The 17,847-nt window shown below is 30.7% G+C and overlaps 2 protein-coding genes across 2 annotated transcripts; both read right to left on the reverse strand.

Annotated features, from left to right (window-relative positions):
- Positions 1–1,777: 1,777 nt before the first annotated feature.
- On the reverse strand, positions 1,778–3,106 carry LOC118648752. Its single transcript, XM_036295159.1, has 3 exons — positions 3,094–3,106; positions 2,692–2,851; positions 1,778–2,023 (listed from the first exon to the last, which is right to left on the reverse strand). Exons 2-3 carry the CDS (start codon positions 2,837–2,839, stop codon positions 1,869–1,871), a joined length of 303 nt encoding a protein of 100 aa, XP_036151052.1. The 5' UTR covers positions 2,840–2,851; positions 3,094–3,106; the 3' UTR covers positions 1,778–1,868.
- A 6,260-nt stretch (positions 3,107–9,366) lies between these two features.
- On the reverse strand, positions 9,367–17,617 carry LOC118648751. The gene is made up of 5 exons (XM_036295158.1): positions 17,498–17,617; positions 10,982–11,126; positions 10,707–10,838; positions 10,180–10,314; positions 9,367–9,791 (listed from the first exon to the last, which is right to left on the reverse strand). The coding sequence occupies exons 1-5, from the start codon at positions 17,615–17,617 to the stop codon at positions 9,604–9,606; spliced, it is 720 nt and encodes a 239-aa protein (XP_036151051.1). The 3' UTR covers positions 9,367–9,603.
- Between the last annotated feature and the right edge of the window lie 230 nt (positions 17,618–17,847).

Genomic DNA, 17,847 nt, shown 5'->3' on the forward strand with positions numbered 1-17,847 from the left:
AATTGTTGTTGCGTCCGGTCGTCGTGTCGCGGGTTATTCCCGCGCTGTATCTTGTCGCGTCGTAGAAGACTTTGTTCGTCAATGTTGTATAATTGGGTCGATCGCACTGTGACTGCGAGCCCTTCGGGGAGTATATTCGGATAATTATCGACGCGTTCGTTGTACCCGCCGTACTGGCGAATCATTAGTAATCATCGCGCTTATCTTCGCGAGAATCGTTCGAGCACGGGAGAACACGAGTCCGTCGCATGTCGCGCGGGCTCGGAGTTGCGATCCGTCCCGTGCGCCCTTGGCGAGTCACCCTGACGGAAGTCGGCGTCCTCCAACGACGCCCGAGTCCAGCGTAAGACAAGTCGGAGAGTTCCCGCGTACGCATCATAGCCCGCTCGTTCAACATACCGTTCTCGCAAATTTTGATATCCAGCGGCCACCCGCTGATAACGCGCGCGAGCCACCACCGCTCCGCAGAGTCGTCCATTTCTGTATTTATACGATCAAATACAAATTGTTATTTTTATTTGTTACAATCTGTGTCGTAACAGTAATTCTCTCGCCTTCCCGATTCCATCCGCCCGCACCGAACCTCCCCCTCTGCCATTTGAGGGCTGAGCCAGCTGGATCTCGGAGCCGCTAACGTCCCGGTCGCCTAACGTGCGCCCGTCTCTCCCGAAAGTCGAGTATCCTCACATTTGTTTTGCGAGTAGGTGAATACAGAGTGGTACGCTTAACGTACCTGGCGCCCCAACTTAGATAACGTCGGAAAACCTCGCGAGGATAGTCGCCCCGACACCCGGGCGGCTCAGGGCCGCGACCAGGGACGGAGGCGAAGTTGGCCGTCGCTCGTGAGCGGCGGTTACAGTACATAGCTATTATTTTTATGATTTTCATTGTCTTGCTTTATTTCTAATGAAGTTGATGGTGTAAAACGAAGAAATTCTTGCCACATCCAACTACAACCCCTCAAACAGGTTAGAACTGTCGTAAACTCTCTCTGCATCGGTGTGGTTCTACATTTTTTTCTTCATGTACTGGTTCATTAGTAGTATCATTATTTTCAATTGTTGAACAATTCCAATAAAATAGCGTCATCTTCATCTGTCATTAATTCTTGTATGCTATTTTAAAAAGTATAGAAAATTATAAATATTATATTCTATCAGATTCTGTTTTTATTTTTTTTTTTTTTTTTACTTACCACGACGTTCGTTTGTTCTGGTCACTATTTGTTGAACATATTCAGTATTTTGTAACCGGTTGCACAATTCGTTGTAACAATATTAATAATATCACTATCATCAGTAATTCCTCTATTAGAACCCTTTATAATGATACGTAAACCGAAGCGATTATTACCGCCAGCAAACACACATTCATAACACTACTATAACAATTATATATTTAAAAATACTAGAATATAATAGGTTATATAACATGGTTGCAACATGTTACGTTCTTGTTAGTAATAATTTCCCACTCAAGGTATACCGATATTATATAATCATTATATTTTTCCGTATATAATCGTTATACTGTCGTTATATAAATTATATTATTGTTTTATTGTAATTATATGTGTTATCTAAATGTTATATTTTGTTACATTACTACAGTATAAATATTATAAAATTAAGTGTATTTAATATTATAAATGTTACATATCTATTATAGTAATATTATGTATTTTTAATATTATTTAATTACATTAAGGTATATAATGTATATAACAAATTTTGAATTTTTTAGAATCATTAAATTATTTATTCATTTATAACGTTTATAAACTTTCATAAACTAAATATTATATTTTAGAATATTATAAAAAATTATAAACTATATAAGATATATAATATAATCATTGTTTCTTTTTCTTAATTATTTTCTTGATCTACTGGTGCTGGAAGCTGTTGTAAATTAGACCTCTTCTCTTCCCGAGCAGCTCGCTGTTTAGCGAAACGAAACCATTCAGCTGCTGTTGCCTCAAATTCTGCTTCAGTTAAAGTAGAATAAGTGGAGCAAACAGAATCTGAAAAAAAAAATTATTGTGTGTGATATTTAATAGAAGACATCGGACATAAGAATAGTTTTGTTAAAAAACTGATTATTCATTTTTTGCAAGAAAGTCAAGATATTTAAATCATTGCTTATAAACTCGATCCTTTCTGTTTAATGATTTTTGCAAATACGAAACAATCATACAAATATGTGTAAATTTGATATAATACGGATACAAATTATATATTCAAATTTAAATATATTTGTAAAATGTTTATCATTATTTTCCAGGCTTTAAACAAAGGTTTGATCGTTGAAGACTCCAATTTAACTTTTTTAACTCTGAATTTTACACTTTGGCAGAAAAGCATAAAGCATAAAGACAAAAGTCAATTATTGGTAGTAAAATAAACAACCACTGAAGTGCAACCAAGTGCATTTTCTCATTAGATTCCACTTTTCTGGTAAATGATAATTCACTAAGAAAAGAAAACAAACGGTGACAAATTTCCCTTGTTTTCTTTTCATTAAAAAATTGTTTCTATATATATATATATATAATATAATTTTATATCATAAAGTTAGAAAAATGGGAGATTAATACAAGATTACTCATACAAGATTCACATAAAATATAAAAAATAATTTATATCTTCTATCAAAATTTGAAAGATTTACACACAAATATAAAACTCTTACTTTTTATCATTTTCATGAAGTGTAGATCACATACTCTGAAATTTGCTCTCACTCCCTTCCACGAGCAGTCCAAGGCACATTTATTAGTAAACACTCTTTCTAGAGTTCGATGAATTGTCAAGCGTGGTGTATTTCCTCCAATTTTCATTATTATTTTTTTCTATAAAACATTAAATATATATATTAATATAAATACATTTTTTTTTAATATAATTACAGTAAAATATTAAATATAGAAAATAAAAATAAAGAGAACTATAAAAGAAAACTGTTAAATTTAATATTAAAATTTTCCGATTGTTTTTGAAAATTAAAATTTAAAACAATAAAGAAAGTTATAAATGCACAGAATGTTATAAATGCTAAATAACAAAGTATACAGTATAATATAAATATACTTACAAACTGTGATGTTGCTACTTTCGTTTGGTTTTATAAATTTTTCAAACATTTTAATGTTATCTATATTCGATAATGGTAATAACTCCGTTATTACGTCAGCGTTATCATTATCAACAGCCTCTACTGGTCCTCTTAGTACCTCAAGATTTGTTAATCTGTGAGATATGTTTCGCAATTCACTTTTCACAGAAACCTCTGTTCTCAATATTTTATCCAATTTATCTGCAATTAAAATAAAAATATAAACGTAAACTATAATACATTATATTCACGCACTTATAGACAATAAATATTTGGTATGGAAACGATTAATCAATTACCTTCAATACGTTGTAACCATTTGGCAATATATCATTTCCATGAGCAATATCAATAATTGGCACATTTCTAAATTCAAGTCTAAAACGGGATTCATAGTAACTGTATCAGGTTGTTTCGAAATTAGTTCCACAGGTTGGTTGGTCATCATCTGTAAAATTTAAATTTAAAAAAATTTTATTTATTAGCTTATTAAGTTAATAAAATTTTAATAATTTAAATAATAAAGTAAAGTAAAATAATAAAGAAATAAACAAAACATTATATCTATTAGATAAGACTCTTAAGTTCTATTTTAAATTCCAAATTACGACCATTAAATTATCGTAAGTACAACGAATATAGAGATATTCAGAATCTTTTTAAAATACACTCAAATATTACTCTAACATGACATTATAAATGGTACCGAGAATGCTCTGAGAATATATCCTGGTAACACAATCTAATATTTCAGATGTCCCGAAGAAGTGTGCAAAAAACAGTCCAAAATTGCAACAGAGGTGCATAATATCTATTATTGAATGAGTACTGACAGCAGACTGCTGCAATAGTACAGTAAGTATTCATTCAATAACAGATATTATGCACTTCTGTCGCAAGTTTAGATTTTTTCCGCACTTCTTCGGGATGTATCTGAACTATCAGATCGTTGTTATCAGGGTACAGAAAATATTTTTATAATATTCTCTATCTTCTCTAATATTCTCTGAATATTTTCAAAATCTACATGTTAAGATATATGCATTAAAAAATTACTGTTTTTAATAATGCAGCGCTATCCTCAATCCTCATCTCATTGTTCAGATACACTTTCAGAATTCTTTGCAGTAGCCATATTTTGGCGGGATTTATGATATTCGAATAAACTGGCATAGACGTAAGAAAAGTAGACTTATTAATAGCTGTAAATACAAAATATAACACATGTAAATAAACCAGATAGCCAAATCTGCGCAGACAAATTCTGAGCAGAGGCTGTAGTAAATTTATAATCAGAAAGCAATAAAATTTCACACAAAAGCTACTTATCATATGGTGTTGTCAAACTGTTGTCAGAAATGTGGCAGAGTCTAGCTGCACAGATAATGTGAACAGATTCGCAGCAGAAATCCTGCGCGTAAAGTCTGTGCGCATATTGGTAGCACATTTACTCAGCTTGCAGACTGCACAATTTCTGCTGCCAATCTGCTTACATTGCCTGTCAACAAGCTCTGTCGACAGAATGTGAAATTTTGATCAAATTTGCTGCCAATTTGCATGCATGCTGCTAACATTTGCTTGCTTGAAAGGGTCTGGAATATTGAATATATAAGTATAAAAATAATTTTAAATGTAAATTTACTTCGTTTTGCATGCTTTATAATTTTCTTTTTGGAAATTAGTTTTTTGACTGTTTCTTTGTTTTGGCTTGCCTCTTCCTCATCGTCATCGGTCTCTTGCTCTTCCTCCGAATTACTTTCCAAATAATTGTTTCTAAATTTTCGCTGACCTCTTCCAAAGTAACTGACATCCTCTTCTGTTGTTGTGTAATTAGCGTTTGCAGCTGCTTTCCTTGCAGTTGCAAGTGATGCTATAAAAAATAATACAGTTAGTCGGTAGTGAGGCAAATTAGTCGCGACAGGTGAGTCTACAAATGAAATTCTTATTAAAAGTCATTGATAAAATTTGGAATAACTAAACGAGCGAGTGATTCGTTTAATTATAGCTCAAAGTAAATATACGGCTAATTTTAAAGAACAGGTCGCTCGCTTACACTATGCAAATTTTTGCACAGTATGTGTTTACCGTAGTTTCTCAATAAGGCTGCGAGAAACTTGTATATATACTATGAGAAGTTCTTGATTCTTTGAATGTGTTTATCGTATAGAAAATTGTTAGAGAAAACTAAAAGTTGTATTGTGTGCAAGTTATAAATTATGAATACATGCGTATATAAAGAAAGAAATACAAAAATGTGTGTGTGTGTGTGTGTGTGTGTGTGTGTAACAAGAAATAAAAAGTATAAGAGATGTTGTTAAACTCATTGTCAGTTTACTTACAGCAATATTTGATAATTTTGATATCAAATGAATTCCATTGTTGTGTGTTGGGTTCGGTGCGGTGTTCGATCAACGAACTTACATTTTTGTCACTGGCCACCCAACAAGTAGCTTTATTGTTTGTATTAGGCTTAGGCTTGATCCAATTCGATGGAATCTCCGAAAAACTCTCATCACATATGAATTGGACAACTGCCCACATCTTTCTTGTGTCTGTCATATTTTTTATCTGAAATTATGTGCAAACTTTATATTCATATACTAATATTTATATACAAAGTCAGAAATTTGCTATAGTATATTAAATGTTTGAATGAACGATGAATTATTAACTCATTCGAGTATTGAATACGCATGACATAAATATTTGAAGAGAAAATAAGTTATTATAAATGATATCAGAAAAATCTAAAATTAATTACAATTTTCGAAGTAAAATATAAAGAAATCAATCGTCATCGTGAGATGTTTCATAAAACTAAAGTTATGTTTCATAAAACATTAATACGCAGCATGGTTGCTCACGAATGTGAAGTATGATCAATTACGAAAAAATTGCAGACATTTTGGACGCTTTTTGAAAGAAAAATTCTGCCAAAAATTTATGGCCCGATACAGAAAAAGGATATATGAAGAATAAAATATAATCACGAGTTATATCGCACAGACACCTAAACTACAAATATATAAGCATTACGCTTCCGTGGGTCGGCAATGTTTTCAGATCACAAGACTACTCAATAATTTTGTAATCGGCAATAATTTGTATGGGAATCGTCCAAGGGAAAGATTGAAGATGAAATGGGAGGACACGGAGAATGCGGATGCAAAAATGTAGATATCTAGAAGGCCAAATTTCAGGAGGCCACTACTATTCGACTTTAAACAGTAGTGTCATTGAAGAAGAAGAAAAGAAGAATCATAATTGTAGAGAATTAAATAAGTCGTCCTTGCCCAGAGTTGAAAATTTAATTTTTAAGGCTCCTGCTAACTCAAAACTACTATCTCAAATATAATATCAGAAACGAGAGAATATACAATAAAAATTCTTGCAAAATATATTAAAATGGAAATATGTTTCAATAAAACAACATTTGGATTTAATAGAATCGACTGATGTAAAAGATTGTAAAATATACTGAAAATTTTTCTTTTGTTTTAATGATTAATAATAACCATATATTTGGAACGAAAGATAACCAAAAACAAAATAAGCTACGTTCATAGCTATGATATCTGTCAAATTAACAATATATAGAAATAAATAAGATTAAATTTCTCTTCAAAACAAAAAGATAATTTTCGGTATAATTTACAAGTTGATTCTATCGCATTGCAATTGTTATTTTATTAAAACATTTTTCCATTTATAATATATTTCGCAAAAATTTTTATTGTATATTTTCTCGTTTCTGACGTCACATTCTGAGATAGTAGTGAGTCAGTGAGTCAGAAGGAACCTTAAGAGAAGAAATGCATAAGGTTCAAATATCATTACAGAATAAAGAGTAAAAAAAAATACATGATTTGATGAAATTAAATATTACAAGATGAAATTAATACAAGATAAAAATAATTTTATTTATGTGAGTGCAAAAGTGGAATTATTACGTACGTGTCGTGCAAATTAAAATGTTTCAGTTTTACACATTTTCTTTTTATTTTTGTAGCCAGCAATTTTTCTACAATGACAGGACTTGTTTTTGAAAATGTACATATGCCCAGTAGTTCTTTAGAATTACAAGGAGTGGTAAAAAATGATTCCGTTACTAAAATGCGTTTACACGTACATATGGAATATTTTTACTATCTTGAATTATTTCTGAAACTAAAACTAAAGAATTATCTTCCAACAAACAACAATTTTCATTTTCTGTTGTAAAAACGCTAAAGCCATTAAATTCTAAATAAGATATATTATTGTCCAATATGTGAGCTGTTTTCGAATAATGAATAATTGGATAAGATTTAAATAATGTTGTTCGGGCGGAAGTCGATTTGATTCGAAAAAACGATTTGAATATTCTTCCAATGGTTTACCACAATTTTAATTCGCTTTTTAATTTTTTGCATGTAACTTTCAAATTTAAAACAACTGAAAGTATCGAGACTTCCAAACGTTTTTACATCATTTGCAAGGTGTTCTAAATTATGTATGTTATGCGAAAGATATTCGAACCCAAATGCATTTCCATAGTTAGAAATAAACCAAATTAGCAAAGAATGTGCAAAATCGTTTAAAGATAGGCATCGTTCTGGATCGGCTAAAATACGAATAGCTATTGCAAACGATAAAAAAAGATTATAATAATCATCCGATAAAAATGATTTTAATAAAACTGGACCTATGTAAAGCAAAAAAAGTCGAATTTCCGTGGCTTTCCATCTGTCGATAAATAACAATCCTCTTGGCAGCCTTGCAAATTCTTTAATTACAAATTTCCTTATGTCAATTAGGTATTGATCAATAATACGAATTGCATCACTTGACAATCTTACATTTTTTGGACCCCTAACGAAAAATTGTAATAAACGCCTTGAGCCTAAACAAACAAGTGCATGTAATCGAGAGGTATTTGTGAAACCATATCTATATCAAGACTTTCTAAAATGAATCACCTGTATGGTGATCAGATTGATTACGAGTACGGAATGATTCATTTGTTCTTAACATACAATTAATTTCGGGATATACCACTCGATTGCATATGAAATCACCTTCTTGTACGCATTTTGAACATGAAAAGTACCCTGCATGGCCTTTCGTACAAGTAATTAACGATTTAGCAGGTGCATCACACAATATTGCATTTATTCTGATTTTACAATGATAATCTTGATTATCTGACGAAATACCATCTCGAAGAACAATACGCGCTTCATCAACAAAAGGGCGAAGAAAATCATTCACATTATTTGGTTTGGTTATTCCGTGAAACATACCAATCACAAAAGGCTCTGTATGAAGATTGTCAAGTTCAATTGCACCAAGAATAGGCCAAAATTGACTGCCTGAGCTCTTACTCAAAGGAAGACCATCGATATTAATATTTAGTTTTATTTCATGAGGCATTATTCGACAATATTTGAGTATAGAACGTTTTATACCTAAAGACAATCCGAAATGTATGTAATTGCCGCCACTAACAGAAGATATTTGTTTGGAAATATTACGTGGCGTTTTCATTAACGTTCTACAATTGCGGGGTAAATCATTGCGCACATGTTTTCGCAGAATGAGAAGAAGTTTATCAACAGTGCTTTGTGGAATACAACAATCCGAAACTAAATTTCGCAAATCTTCTTCTAAAGTACAAGAATCTTTTTTATCTTCCACTAAATCTTCGTTTTCAAAATCGATCGACTCGGTTAAGGCATCAGATAGTGCAGAATTATTACATATTGATGTGTCTGAGATGTCATTAGAAAAACTATCATTAAAACTACTATCTGAAAAGTCAAAATTACTACTGACAGAGAAATTAGCACAAGCCTCATTTGAAGAAATCACAAACTCTGAATTTGCCTCTGTACGCATTTTTATATCAAAATCAGTTTTTAAAGGCTTCTCATGTATATCTGCAGTTTTCTCCTTATCTAATTTTAAAATATTTAATGAAATTATTTGGTTTTTACGCCTTTTTGATAAACAATGGTAATTCTTGGACATGTTGCTAATAAAATAAAAAAAAATAAAATATAAATATAAAAGGATAAAATTAGATAATTATATGAAACAATTATTAATAAAAAGACACAAATATGAATGAGAAATCATTTTCAGATTTCCAAAGTCAAATTTTAGAATAAAGCAATAACAATAACTAATTAAGAAAGAAAATTCGCATCTAATACCGAAATTATGAAAATATATATGTAGAAATCGACGTAATATTCAACGGAATTTAAAGAGCAAAGCTAAAAGATTTTGTATGCACATGAATTAAAATTATCCCAGTTATTTAACGAAGTGTCACCAAACTGTATGGTAATTATTCGAGCCAAATGAAATTGAATAAAAAAACAAGGATTCGAATAGCTGCAATCAATGTACTTATAAATACCAATAAATAAAAAATAAGACGATAACAATTAATTACAAAGATATATAATAATATATCTAAATAATATATATACACAAAAATAAATATTACTCTTGCAGATTAACCAACACTATATACATAAATATAACATTATACTTGCCGGGAGTGGTTTTTGTATGCGGTCCGGAAAAGTAAATTTTTCTTTGGGGTATTATATGGTTTCCTTCGTAGGAACGGACAGTATTGAAGTCAAATAGGAGAATTAATATTTTCAATCCCACAGTAATCAAGCTATCTGAAAAATCAAACTGTTACTGAGAAGGAAATTAGCATAAGATATCTAACAGTGAGATGACGAAAATATATATGTAGAAATCGACGTAATATTCAACGGAATTTAAAAGAGCAAAGCTAAAAGATTTTATATGCACATGAATTAAAATTATCCCAGTTATTTAATGAAGTGTCACCAAACTATATGATAATTATTCGAGCCAAATAAAATTGAATAAAAAAACAAAGATTCGAATAGCTGCAATCAATGTACTTATAAATACCAATAAATAAAAATAAGACTGGATAACAATTAATTACAAGAGTTAAATAATATATACACGAGAAATGAATATTACTCTTGTAGGTTAACCAATACTATATACATAAATATAACATATTATACTTGCCGGGAGTGGTTTTTGTATGCGGTCCGGAAAAGTAAATTTTTCTTTGGAGTATTATATAGTTTCCTTCGTAGGAACGGACAGTATTGAAGTCAAATAGGAGAATTAATATTTTCAATCCCACAGTAATCAAGCTATCTGAAAAATCAAAACTGTTACTGAGAAGGAAATTAGCATAAGATATCTAACAGTGAGATGACGAAAATATATATGTAGAAATCGACGTAATATTCAACGGAATTTAAAAGAGCAAAGCTAAAAGATTTTATATGCACATGAATTAAAATTATCCCAGTTATTTAATGAAGTGTCACCAAACTATATGATAATTATTCGAGCCAAATAAAATTGAATAAAAAACAAAGATTCGAATAGCTGCAATCAATGTACTTATAAATACCAATAAATAAAAAATAAGACTGGATAACAATTAATTACAAAGAGTTAAATAATATATATACACGAGAAATGAATATTACTCTTGTAGGTTAACCAATACTATATACATAAATATAACATATTATACTTGCCGGGAGTGGTTTTTGTATGCGGTCCGGAAAAGTAAATTTTTCTTTGGAGTATTATATAGTTTCCTTCGTAGGAACGAACAGTATTGAAGTCAAATAGGAGAATTAATTCCAATCCCACAGTAATCAAGCTATCTAAAAAATCAAAACTGTTACTGAGAAGGAAATTAGCATAAGATATCTAACAGTGAGGACTTTCGACGCTCTGTGGACATCCTACGGGAAATATTACAATGCAAAGTCCGAAATGTAAATTTTTCATGTAAGATAATGCATACTTGCCGAGTGTTCTTTTGTGGTCCGGAGAAGTAAGTTCTTCTTTGGAGTACTATATGATTCCTTTCTTACTTTTGGGAACGACAAACCAATATTGAAGTCAAATAGAAGAACTAATATTATGCCCAATCTCACAATTATTGAATACTAATCACTGAGTAATTTCGTTAAAATGGCAATCGATCGAAAGAAGACAAAATAATGCCACCACAACGCAACCACGATGCGACGACGCTATCAAAAAACAATTGATATACGCTTTGCGCAGCAACTTAGTGGCGCGCGTGCACTGAATCAAATGCTACTTGCTCGCGCAACCTTATGGCCGGTATTCATAGTCGGGTCTTATATTTATTAAGATCATCTTAAGTACTGTCTTAAGATGCTATCAGTCCAATCACAGAGCCGTATTGGCATCTTATGACATTACTTGAGACGATCTTGAATAAGATTTGATTATAAATATTGGCCTATGTCATAGCGTGTCCTCACAGAAAATAAACATAGTAGTTACATAACTGTATAATTATATAGCATGATGAACTTGATAACATGTATATAATAACAACATAAAAGAACCAATAAAAATTCGAATTTAACGATAAGAATTGCCGATATCGGTCAAACGCGGATCTTGATGCATAATAATAATAATTCTTGTGTGAATCTTATTTACGTTCTTTAGCCCATGCGAATTGCGTGCAAATTGTCGGATTTGAAACACAGCCTTTACACGAAACGTAATATCACAATTAAATTTATTAGCAATTTAATAATTTGATGCTTAGAAGCATATATCTATACAAACTCTTTCCTCCAAAAAACTGAAAATTTTTATCGCGAAAAATAAAACCCCAGCCAGGAAAGGAACCTGGATCTCTCAACATTCTGGGTGAGCGTCCTCATCATTCGGCCAACGAGGCATGTGATATATCTTTGCAATAATTCACAAGGGAACCTCAGTATAAATATCCTCTATTTAACTATGCTATTTATTTAAAAATAATTTTTTTTAAAAACAAATTTTTTTCTTCGAAAAAAAAATTTGGGGAAAAATAAATAGAATATTTAAATAGAGGTATTCATGCCGTAAAACTTTTGTATGAAACATTTTATATTTTGTTTAGTTTACGAGATATTTCGAGAAAAGGCAAAAACTCTAAATTTTTGAAGGGTGGTTTCAACCCTTTAAACCATTTATAAGCACCAATTTATAATTTTTAAATTCGTGTATTTACCCCCTCTACATTTATGCCAAGTTTCATTAAAATCAAAATTTTCGGGTTCGCGAGGTTCCCTTGTCAGTGTAATAAATATATCGGTGGCCGTAAACTTAAAATTGCCGAAACAAAGAAAAAACGAATTTCAAATACAAATAAAAATTGAGAGCGCAGTATATAGACAGCTGTTATAAGCTAAATATTTATCTATAGTAGTAATACAATTATAAATTTTATACATTAAAATTGTATTTTTATATATTTTATAAAAGGTACAATTTTTAATGTATATAACTTTAATATAGAAATGTTATATAACTGTTACAAATTGAACTTACGTAACATTAACATTTATCAGTTATATAATTGTTCTTAACAGGATTATAACATACATTATATACCAACTATAGGCGAATGGTATATAATAATTATATTGTAAAGATGTAACAATTGTTATTATAACCTTAATCTTTTATGTTATATAACTGTTACAATATGTGTTTGCTGGGTAAAAATTTAAATTTTTCAATAAGCTTTTCGTGAAAATTTCGCAAACGGGCGCACCATGTACTATTACAAACACGTCGTAAATACGGCGTATAGGGTATCAAAATACGTTGTACTTTGGATATGATTTCGTAGAGATTCATTTTAGCCTCTTTCAAAGCTCGCACAATACTAAATGTTGCAAAAAAAATCTCGCTGTTCGGAGTTATAAGATTCTACCTCTATCATCATTTGGTTTAACATTTCTACTTTTTTTTTTTTTTTTTTTATGACAATGCAACACATGTATTTCATGTCTGGTTGTATCAAGTTCAATATATAAAATATTAAAATATTAAAATATTAAAATAAATTGTAGATTTTAATAGTAATTAATAGTAGTATTAAATAACATTAATAAATATCCTGCTAATTATTTTTATTATAATATTATATAAAAAATAACTCTTGTTTCGATCTGGTGTACGTGCCGAGCGGCTTATAGTCATCTCACGATGACGTGATAATGCAACGGTGTTTTAGAGTTTCATATTACCGAACACGTGCAAAGGCACTATCTTTTATTTGTGATGAGATCACTCCCCGTAGAAATCTTGGTACTTTGGGGAATCGTCGTCTTTGGGAAATCACTACTAAGATTTATGAATACCTCCCGTCATTTCACCTATTGTCATTGTTGCATAGCAGCTCTATAACACAGTTTACTTTCAATCAAGCAATCTTCATTAGACATTCGTAATATAACGTCATACATTCTGAGAGACTCTCTCTGAGTAAATTATATATACATAGTGTACGTGTTGGCAGTGTTGGCTAAGATACTTTTAAAATGTATCTCGATACAGATACAGATACTTATAAAAAAATGTATCTAGATACAGATACAGATACACAAATCAAAATGTATATAGATACAGATACTCAGATACTTTAAAAGTATCTCAGATACGTATCAGATACTCTTAAATTATTCAAATAAAAAAATCTGAAAAATTTAAATGTTTGTGCGCAACACGAAAAGCGCATTATAAAATAAATAATTACATTTTTGTGTTGCGCATAAATACCTGTCGCTGAACTCTTACTGTCTTTTCCGAATTTTTTATTTGTTTGTTGAATTGTTGAATAAACTTGCGTTTCTCGTCTTTTAAATTATATTTTATTGTAATAATAATAATAATATTAATAATGTATGTAATATGCACAAAATCTGATGATTCTATAGACTAGATAGCAAAGTTATTTTATACATAAGTACTATTTGCGCAAATCTAAATGACGCTATCGACAGTAATAGCAAATCAAAAATGACATTAAAAAACATTTTTTTCCCAATAAAGACAAAAGTACGTAAAAATGTATTGAAAATGTATCTGAAAATGTATCTGAAAAGCAGTTCAGATACTGTGTTTTGTATCTAGATACAGATACAAATACTCTAATTCAAATGTATCTCAGATACAGGTTCAGATATACAAAATGTATCTCTATACATGTATCTAGATACATGTATAGAGATACTACCCAACACTGCGTGTTGGGCCCTGTATTGTACCAAGTTTATTTGCTTACTTACTTATTTACGATAACCATGGCAAAAAGAAAATTATCAACAGCAACAACAATGGTACGTCTCATGAAATAAGTGAATCACCCAAAATTTTCGAGAAACAACTTCTTCTGCCTACGATATACAAGTTAAATCTTTCTTTTGGCAAGAAAGTAGTTATTGGATTCGAAGAGCAGAAAGATGGTGATTTATATCCTGTAATCCGTCTAATTGGAAAAGATTTTATGGGCCTATCGTTTAAAGCAGATGCTTGGTATAATTTTCAGAAGGAATTTAATACCATATCTGAATATTTTGTTTCAGAAGATGCAGTAGCAAACGAAATGCGTGATTAACAATTTGTAAAACAAGATTTTTCACTACTTTTTACAATTTCATACGGTCAGCGGTGTATAATCATCGATAGATTGCAAAATTGTAACGAAGAGGAAGAGGAGGATGAATCGAAGAAGAAAAAAAGGAAATATAGCCCCCGAGCCATAATTATGCAAAAAACCATTTTGACAATCTTAGAAAAATATGTGTGTGCATCAATGAACGTCTGAGAAGACTTGAAGCAATCGTCTAATGCGTTAACTATTGCCAACATCTTCTAATCAAACAGCTACATATAGAAATCCGTAAAAATGATTTAAAAATGGATTTATGTACCGTGATACAGTTTATTAAAAACGTGCGCAATATTCTTGAAAAGCAGACTTATGATGAACTAAATGCAAAATATTTGTTATTTACTGAGCAAGAATTTCATATTATTTTCCTTGAATTAACAACGATATATCGAGCTTCTATAGCGCAAAAAATCATTAAGTAAATATAATGTGTAATATTTTGAATTCAAGTTTATTAATTACCTTAATAATAATAAATGTATTAATTTACAGAGTTACAACTGATACAGCGTTACAGGAAAAAACAAGGACTAAAAAGTTGTAAATTGAATTAAAATATTTTAAAAAGCTTACCCCTGATAAAATTAAAAAAACACTACTGACCACTATGGAGCGAAGAGTACAGACTTAATCGTTATGTGTTCTTTAGTCGCTCTGTATTGCTTTTTAACTACGTACCATTATATTTTCTTTAAAATATACAAGTTTTTACTTCGTATTATTATGGATTGTAAAACTATCGTGCACATGCAATAAAAAATATATATATATGTATTTGTTAAAACGTGTTTATGTAATCAATAAATAAATATTTAAGATTACTTCGTATTTCGTATTACTACTGCAACAGGAAATATATGTATGTCGTAAAATGTAACATGTAATCAATAAATATTTGTAATCAAAATTATTTTAAAAATATTTTGTTTCTTAAAAAACCTTTCTTTAAGCTTTATGTTAAGGATGTGCTTTTGTTATTAGAATAAAAAAAATAAATAAATAAGTATTTATCAAAATTTGTACCAATAAAGTATATTTGAAAAATTTTATGGTGGGAGTGGGGGAAGCGAGTAAATGCAAGAGGAGAAAAAGGAAGGAAAAAGAGAGAGAGAGAGAGAGATTTCATAAATGTAACATTTGTACCACTATAGGTAGCCGCCTGTCACACTGGAGCCGTCGTAGAAAGGTGGAGGACGGCGCCAGTGACGTCACAGGCGTCTCCCCATAGTGATACATACCTACTAACGTTTCACTTTTCACGTTTCCGCCCTAGGGAAAAAATTACATGATACTCAGTGCTGAGTTAACACGTTTGTTTCTTTTCCTCTAGAACTGGCCAATCACAGTTATTCCCTTCTTCAGAAGAAGGGCTGTGATTGGTCTTATGACGTCATTAATCGCTCCCGGAGCGATTAATAGGATGCTAAAGCCGTATGTTTTACCGACATTCTGTTTTTATAAAAGGTTTACAAATCATGATTAGAAACTGAAGTGATTTTGGTTGCAATAGATGTATTCTCGTTTCTATTGCTTGGAAGAATGCATTAAACATATTAAAAAAATTTAAAATATGTTTTAAAAATAACAAATATGCTTTTACATCAAGTTTTTGCATAATATTTAATAAATATTCGCCAGTCTTTATCTTTTCATTTATAACAGTTTCTTGTAAAAAAAGCTTAATAGTATCCCAATATTCCAAAAGTCTGTCAATACACAAATGCCGAGAAAGCCATCGTGTATCGGATGATTTTAAAATTTTGCGGTTTGTTTCCTGAAAACGTTCACAAAATTCTTGAAAAATAGCAGATCACTTGGGACTATTGTTAATAAAAGTTGCTATTTTTAAATAAATTCCTCGCAATAGTCTGGAATCTTATTGCATGCAGCATGTGCAATTAACGCGGCGGAATGACATGGGCAAGACAATGTTAAAAGATTTTTACAAATGTTCCCAAGCTTTGTTTTAAAAGATGATTTTTTGCCTGTCATTACGGATGCATTATCACATGATAGGCAACAGTGTTTAAAAATGAAATTTGTAATTTATACATAACATTCCTAAATGCCTCAAATAATTCTTCCGCGTTGCTATTTCTTGCATCAATATCGATTAATTTAATCACTTGCAAGCGAACATCTAATGTTTCAGGATCAACATACCGACTATGAAACGTCATCCATTTTTGATTTGTAATATCAGACGTTTCATCAATAAAAATGGTAAATTTATTATTTTGCAGAATGTCAACAACACGATTGGTTTCAACTGGACATAATACGTTTGAAATGATTTTGTTACATTTAGTTCGACTCATGCTCATGGCTTCTAATACTTTAGAATCTTTTCCTATCTCTTGGAAAAATGAGAGAATATCTTTTGCCGTTTGATGAGAAATATTTTTTTCGGCAATAAATGCAGCATATTAATTTCTGCTGCTTTCTTTCGCTCATCAAACGACAAAAGCGATTCGTCCGTAATATTAATATCTTCGTCTGTTTCTTTTCTTTCTTTATTTCTATCTGCAGCAATTTTTAAGTGCATTGCGGAATCTGCATGACGATAAATGTGTGACAATCTAGCATCCATGTATTTTTTACAAATTCGCAAAAAAATAATGTTTTATCATGTGATGCTTCACGTAACCATGGTTTAAACAATTCAATATCTAACCATTCTTGTCGAAATTTTTGTTTTGTCTGAGAAGCTTCATTTATATCGTCAATTTTTGTTAAAGAAAATGTAGCTTTTTGCAGATTTTTTTTGTGACACGTAGAATTTGCATGTCTTGAAATACGTGTATTACAAGAAAAATTTTTCTTACATACAGTGCAATGATAAAGATCGTCATTCAACGGTACTTTACGTATCCAAAATTTATATTGAGTGTCGCTAAGCCAAGCTTCCTGAAAACTTCGCTTATCTTTCTTTTCTAAGGGCTCGCACATTTTTATAGACAACAAGAAAGAAACCAAACGAAGAATCAAATAGAAAAAATTAAAAGAAGAATAAATAAGGGAAAAATATATAAAAGTTTCTTACTGATTCCCAATCAAAACTTTCAGCTTTCTCAATATAACGTTGTTTGTAAAATGCACTTACGTTCAAAACGTTAACACTCAATCGCTTAAAAATAATACATTAACACAGTAAAATCAAGTAACAATAAACAAATCGT

This window comes from Monomorium pharaonis, unplaced genomic scaffold (assembly GCF_013373865.1).
Source record: "Monomorium pharaonis isolate MP-MQ-018 unplaced genomic scaffold, ASM1337386v2 scaffold_65, whole genome shotgun sequence".
NCBI lineage: Eukaryota > Metazoa > Arthropoda > Insecta > Hymenoptera > Formicidae > Monomorium > Monomorium pharaonis.

Coding starts and splice junctions, on each gene's coding strand:
- LOC118648751 (XM_036295158.1), bottom strand. CDS start 17,617: ATGTGCGAGCCCTTAGAAAAGAAAGATAAGCGAAGTTTTCAGGAAGCT. Junction 11,127..17,497: donor ACGATCTTTATCATTGCACT/GTATGTAAGAAA, acceptor CTCAGTGATTAG/TATTCAATAATTGTGAGATT. Junction 9,792..10,179: donor GCATACAAAAACCACTCCCG/GCAAGTATAATA, acceptor TTGATTTTTCAG/ATAGCTTGATTACTGTGGGA.
- LOC118648752 (XM_036295159.1), bottom strand. CDS start 2,839: ATGAAAATTGGAGGAAATACACCACGCTTGACAATTCATCGAACTCTA. Junction 2,024..2,691: donor CTTCATGAAAATGATAAAAA/GTAAGAGTTTTA, acceptor TTTTTTTTTCAG/ATTCTGTTTGCTCCACTTAT.